Raw genomic sequence first — 7,147 nt, 5'->3', positions numbered from 1 at the left:
AAGATGTGCTTGCTTTTTGCAGAAATAACTTTACTTACTACCCACTCAGCTTTGAGAAGCTCATTTTGGCAATAAGTGGTGTACTTGAATTGTTTGTCATAGGAAAGAAAGACTGTCACTAGTGCAAAGTGGAAAGGGTACTTACTTACCTTCAGAAAGCATCTTGAGACTATGCACTGCTTGAAAAGCCACTGCCCAGTTATGAGCATCAAGTTGTGCTATTACTCCAGGTTTGAGGGAAGCCTTGGCCTCACACACCAAAGAATAAGAATTTCAGTTAATATGTGGTATGCCCCTCAAAAGGATATAGCAGAATTACCTTAAAGTGTGATTATGTGTAGTAACAGAGTTGTCCAAGAGTGGGCTCTCGGTCGTGCCGCTTCCATACACACCAGAATTTAGCCAAGCTGAGCGGGCTCGTCTCTTTTTCTTCTCTTGTTCCTTACGTTTTCCAGGCTTTGCTTTCTTTTTCTTTCCCGATGCCTTCAGGGGCTGCTCCTTGTAGGTCTGGGATTTGTTTGTCTCCTGAGTTAGGTATCTGCCCTCATCTTCACTGCCAAATCGGACAGGGTAGTTCTTTGTGTTGGTAGAAGGCTTAGGGTTAGGTGAAACCTCCGAAGTTGCACGGATTTCTGCAGTATTGACACCTTCAATTAAATTTTGAAGGAATATTCTTCTTCGTAAGTCTTGGATTGACTTGCCCTTGTCATGCAGTAGCTGGTGCTCTGATACAGCCCGTTTGCTAAAGAAAGAGAAGAGAGGAGGGGAAAAAGAACATTTAGGTTTTGGTTATTGCCTGGTATCTGGCAGAGCTCCTCTCTCCTCCAGCAGTGGTGGCCATAGTGACTGTGTACCAGCTCTCAGGCTTGGAGACATCCAGTTAAGTCAGACTGCTGGAGCAAGTCCTGCTTCTCAGAGTAGCTGCTCCCTACAGAGAAGGGAAAGACCTAAGTGGGTAATAATTCTCAGCTGACCAATCACCCACCACTGGACCTGGAGCTGGAATAGTCACTGCTATGCTCTAGGAAAGCATTACAACTGTTAATATATCACACTTCAGGCAGTAAAAGCAGGAAGACAGTTGTCAGAGATAGGAAAACTAAAGGATCAGATAATGGAGCACTGCAGTCAAGCAAAAGAGGGAATTACAAGTACTTCTACTGAAGACGGAAGCAGTGTTTACACAGCATCATTCTAATAATTTTCTTATGCTCAGTCATGTACTTCAAAACATAAATAAATGCATAAAAGTGCGTTTCATTTCTAAATTTAAATAAGTGCAATAGCAGAAGCGTAATGGAAATATGTTCGAATTCGGGTGCCTAAAACGTAGGCACTTCAGTCCATAATGAGCTATCCAGAGAGGCAGCAGCCTGAGCATCAGCAGAGATGAGCCTCAGCCACTCCTGTTGATTTTACTGCTTGGCCACTTGTGTCTAATTATGGTTTTAGATGCCTTTTTAGTATTCCTTTAAGCGTGAACTTTTGGGGCCAAATTTCTTGTCTGCTGTGCTCTCTGAGTTTCATGCTAGCTCTCTTCACTGTTTTTTTTGAGTGGGTCTCTGGTACTTTTCCAGAGTTCATGACCTTTTGGTTCACTAACCTCTGGCTTGTTTTCGAGGAACTGGGAGATGGTTAGCTATCTGTCTTTTAGAGGTGGTGTACTGGCAAAGAAGGTATGAAACATCTGAGGAAAGAAGATACAAGTGGCACCTGGATAATAAATAACCGTGAGAAAATATATGCTTTTTCCTTGGTGTGGGATAGACGCACAGCTGCACTGTGAACCACAGAAAAAGCACAAGCTGGGATTTTAGCTATGTTCCCATGAATGCTATAATACAGTTTATCCTTCCAATTGTCCTACTTCAGTGTGCTGAGACGGGCTATGTATCCTCTCATCTTGCATCAGGGTACTGCATGTGATCGAATTCTTACTGGCCAAAGAAAATTAATTCACTGCCTTGCCTGTGGTATAATCATTTGGTCAGTTAGCTGGATAAGAAGTTGTTTCTGCATGTGGGTGAAATGGGAAAAGACACATAAAGTGAATATCCCTTCCTTCTGTCCCATCCCTAATTATCCTGCTACGTTACCAGGTTTCAAAATGTCCTGGACAAAGATAGTATGCTAAATGATTGGGAGTGTTCTGCAGTTTATCTTTCTCAGTCCCTTCAGCTAAACTCTTTAGATTTGTGATTTGATCAACAGTAAAGCTATTTGAAATTTGCAAATTCAGGTAGCATTGGTTTAAGAGCATCCCCTTCACTTTTTGTCTTTGTAGAGCTGCACTTTTTGAGTATGGGGTTCAAGTGATGGCTTCAAGTGATACTACATCTCTAATACTCAACGTAAAATTCAAATAGCAGCTTCCCCCCATTCCACAATGAGACTGAAAGATGACTGTTGTTTTTTCATGAAGCCATGCAGTAGAGACACTTGCTGAAAATCAGGCCTAGATATACTCAGGTTTGTGAGCACACATTTCACCAAACACTGTCTATGCTTTAAGTGTCCCAAAATCAGTTTTGGATGACTTCAGGCTTTAGGGCAAGTATTTTATGCCCTTCAACTCAATGACCCTAAGCAAAACCACAATGTGCTAATACTGAGCTGAACCCATATTGTTTCTTTCTCTTCAGTGCAGCTGTGACCATTAACACAAGCTCAAGATCTCCCCCAGGAGACTTTTTTTGACCAGTGCATGCCCTGAAGCTCTCCAATAGTCATCTCTAACAACCTTCTCGTTAAGGTCAGTCTGATTTGCAAGTATGCTAATAAAACTAGCACCTTGGACTCCTCTGAGTGGCATACTTCTGTGCTGCTTGTCAAGCTGTCCATTGTGGTTCACATTACACTTCCAGCTTCAGTAATCTATTTTCCCAGGATATTTGCATGGGAAATGCAGTTCTCTTTTCGCTTTTCTAGTTTATAAAAAGCATAAAAAAATCTTAGTGTTTTATTGAGTCTAAACCAGTATGTTTCATGTGATGAGCAAAGCTTTCTTACTGCCTCTTGTAAAGTACCAAGGATAATTCCTTTTATCATTGAAAACCTAAAGCTGCCTTAATCTGGTAATGACTATTTGGTCAATTTACCTGCTGTGACAAAATATTGAATCTCTAAAGCCTGTTATTAAAGTCCTCTTGATTGAAAGGCTATTCCATTTTACAGAGCTGAAACCTAAAGATTTGGTTCCAGTACACACAAAGCAGTCGAAGAGCATTACAAGATCTACATCTTGAGTGAGTATGCATTTCCAAAATAATGCAGGGACTGACGTGTGAGGGGTTAGTGTGCCAAAGAGGGTGGGTTTCTGTTTAGATGTCTGTATGATATTTAGCATCGAGTCTGGCTCCAAATAACATTCTGCTATTCCAGATGATCGTATAACATTACGTAGTGTTACATTTCACATGACTTTTATTACTCAGCCAGACTTAAGGATTACATTTTGCCTACCAATTTCCTTCATATGCTCTAGATCAAAAAATCTCCTTAAAACAAAGAAGATGTGGTAGATACATATCTCTTTGACCTTCTGCCTCTTTCTGCCTCAGTTATTCAAACAGATCCTGTGTTTGTAAATCAAGAAAAAGTACTTGCCCAAGAAGGCTGATGTAAGATGCGCTTCATAATGGAGATATCAACAATATCTCACCCACACACACAGAGTAGGAAGGCAATGGAAACTGGAATGATTGCGTTCACATATTGGGTACGATACGTAACAAAATATCAGGCTGTTAGGGTGAAGATGACCCACTAGAGGTCCCTTCCATCCTTCTATAAAATGGAAAAAGATTCTGACCCCAAACCAAGTGCAGTAAATGCTAAGCTTACATGTGGTAGGCACTTTTGAGAGAAGGATGTTGATGGTTTCTATTTGACTGGAGTGTCCAAACTAATTACTGTATCCAACTACACTATGCACATACAAGACTCAGTGTCTCATTATGGGGAAAACAGTAGAAATCCATGGCTTGCGACTATCCTGACTTCATGTACTTCCAGATAAGCTGTTCTTTTCAGGCACATTCCTTCTTTATTTTTTTTTCCCTAGATATCTAGTGTCACTGAGAGGCAACACTCGTCAAGCAACAACTTTCTGTCTCAGAGTTGCTCTTATTTAGCCATTATTACCCTTGACTATTCATGTTTAGCCTGATCGTAAGGTTCAGCAAAAAAAACCTGGAAAGGATTCAGTCAGCTCTCTGTCTGGATTTTGCAAGACTGGCTCCAAAGGGAGGGAAATCTGCTCAACCTATCTCAGGGTTAGGAAAAATATTTTGAACAGATCTGGGGACATGATGCTGCAGTGTCTGGGCATGCTGATAAAAATATCTAATTTCACTTTGAGGGATTACTGGGTTTCTCAGAAGTTCTTTAGCAGCTAAAGCATTTCTACAACAAATAATATGTCTGGCAATCTTTTCTTGGGACAATTTGCTATTGCTTTCCATGGGAGATTTGCCTCAGTAAAGCCTGTAGAACCAGGCCTATGTCATTTTGATTATTTTTGCATGGCTATAATAATGTGCTTCAGTATTTTCATCCATTACTAGCTTAAGCCTTTGACTGAAAAAAAAAATATCTCTAGGCTTAAGTGAGTTATTAACCATTAACTCTAGGAATGGTTTGTGGTGATATTAAAACAGGACACATGTTTGAGTGCGGTGTCTGTGTTTGTGCTGTACCCACAAACAAAACTACGTGAATGCCACTAACTGACAGCTAACTGTTTTTTTGTGGGTGTTTTACATGCCATAGCGAAACGGGAGCCGAGAAATGCATTTTGACTGTTTAGCTTCCACTTTTTTCCCCCCGTCAGGATGGAAGGGGGATGTTGGGAAGACCTCTAAACCTGATCTTTAAAAACAAGTGTTAGAACAACGGTAGCTTCAAAAAGAGAAAGAGTATTTCTTAGGAAATCTAACTTTTTAAAAAATTAATTTGGCTTAGATCCAAGTCAGAGTTTCTTAGCCAAGGAAATACAGCATTTGACTGTACTTTAACTATTTTCATTTTTTTATTTCTGAAACTGAAGTTTGGTTCCTCTATATCCCAAGAGAAGAAAATGGTCTCAAATGAAAGAAATAGCTCAACAACAGTTTGCAGGAGTACAAAACAGCTAAGCATTAATAGACTGGGAAGAATACACTGTAGCATTATCAGCAATAACATGTTCTACACAATTTGCTGTAAGACATTTGTAATAGCTGTCTGCCCGGTGCCAAAGTTTAGGTGTGTCTGGAGTCACTACACCTGGGGGATTTTTTTGGTTGCTTAAATGGCAGAGGAAGTGCTCTTTGGAGATCTTGTCCTTATGTATGTATGTAACAACACAGTTACAAGGAAACCCGTCTGAAATTGTTTGCTCTGTCATGTTTCCCTATAAGTTGTGATTGGATTTTCCAACCTGCCTTCTCCAACCTGACTTCCTTTTGAACTTAGTAACAACATAGCGATCCACAGTAAAACTGAAGTGTTTCTTCCTCATAAAATCTGATGCAAGTCCAGTGAAAGCCAGTCAGTTAGATGTGTGAGGCAGCTGCTCCTACATCAGCCCAATGGCTTATCTTCTGCACTTTGTGTAGGGGATATTAGTATAAACCATGTTGATTATTTTGGAAGGAGCAAAAAGGTAATTTCCTGAACAGACTCTCTTAAGTTAGATTATCATTTATGAAAAAATATGCTTCTGCCTCCAAGTCAGATCCTGGACTCCCTTTGGAAATTCTTTTTTTTTTTTTTTTTTCCCCTGAAGAGGCAGAAATCCAAATAAATTGTTCAGCACTTCAGTTTCATGATGGCCCTCACTACTGCGTATTTCCCCTACCCTTCTCAATATTGGCTCCATGCCAGTGCCAGCGAAGTATATGGTACTTAGTGTCACATCCAGCAGTTTGATAAAACGGGATGCTCCCTACTAGGACATTCCCAGGGAGCAGAAAGGTGCACGGGCAGTAGCACACGCTGGACAAGCACACCGCTGCATTGCTGCTCTTCACGGAAGAAGAGACCCTCAGCTTTAACACCTCCTTCCCAAATGTTTTCTAAGTTCAGACAGCTGAAAAGCGCTCTTTCCCTGTCCCGAACGCCCTCTGCCTATCGCGTAGACACCACCAGTGAGCACCTGGGGCAGGTAACCCGGAGCCGCTCCGCTGCGGAGCCGCGCCGGGAGCGCTGCTGGGGGCTGCAAATCGCCCCCCCGCCCCGGGCTGCTCCCACCGCCGGCACCGGCGCTGCCGGCCCGGGGGGGCCCGGCCACCTTCCTCCCCACCCGCACCGCCACCGAAGCGAGAAAAAAAAAAGAGAGGAAACTCACAGTCTGCGGCTGATTCCCTCTACTGATCTCCCGTAAGAGGGCACGGAATAACTCAGCAGGAACACAGCGAAACTCCACTGCTGGAAGAGTTTAGTGAACATTGTATCCTCCGGGTCTTAAAACCTGCAAGGAAAGGGAGGTCAGTCCCGAGGGACACATGCGCCAGCGTCGTCCTCAAGCAGTCCCCGCTTTCGGCTCTACCAGCTCCGAGGCTGTGAAGGAAAAACAAACTTTCTGAACTCTCGGCAGCGGCTCACTTCTTCCGAACTTCGCTCCGTCTCTCTCCTTTCCTTGCTGTCTGCTTCTCCCTCCCTCCTTCCCTCCCTCCCTCTCTCTGTGTCTCTTGCTGCCGGGATGCAAGATCTCTCTCAATATTAGTTAAAAAAAACTCAGCTAGCTCATATTTGAACCGGGTTAGGGAGCGCGTCTATTTGTGTCCCTGAGCCGTGTTCAATTCTAGTCCACTAAGCCGCTGTCTCAGGGCTTTATGTTGCAGAAGCAGCCTTCTTTGCAGCTAAGGAAAGATTCCCAAAAGTCAGCTCAGCTCCCCTCTTCTCTGTAAGCACACGCGCGGACACACACACACACACACACACACACACACGGAGAGAGAGTCAGGCGGCGGGGGATATGCATCTATACATCTGTCTTTAAGTATACCTCTGGAAAAAAAAAAAAGTCAGGTTCACGTCCTCTGCTCTGCAAAGTTGAATCCAGAACTGTGACAAGGAAAGTGAACTCAAGCAAAGAGCGCTGCCCGGATGGAGAGCCCGAGAGGTCTAAGCGGAGCGGTAGCCCGGGGAGGCTCGGGGGCTGGGA

At 43.1% G+C, this 7,147-nt stretch overlaps 1 protein-coding gene across 1 annotated transcript; it reads right to left on the bottom strand.

The window, feature by feature from the left end:
- Positions 1 to 315: 315 nt before the first annotated feature.
- PTHLH (parathyroid hormone like hormone) lies at positions 316 to 6,429 on the bottom strand. The gene is made up of 2 exons (XM_068402289.1): positions 6,329 to 6,429; positions 316 to 742 (listed from the first exon to the last, which is right to left on the bottom strand). Exons 1-2 carry the CDS (start codon positions 6,427 to 6,429, stop codon positions 316 to 318), a joined length of 528 nt encoding a protein of 175 aa, XP_068258390.1.
- Positions 6,430 to 7,147: the final 718 nt, after the last annotated feature.

Source organism: Nyctibius grandis, chromosome 5, assembly GCF_013368605.1.
Source record: "Nyctibius grandis isolate bNycGra1 chromosome 5, bNycGra1.pri, whole genome shotgun sequence".
Classification (NCBI taxonomy): Eukaryota; Metazoa; Chordata; class Aves; order Nyctibiiformes; family Nyctibiidae; genus Nyctibius; species Nyctibius grandis.
This window is presented reverse-complemented; position numbering and strand designations above follow the sequence as displayed.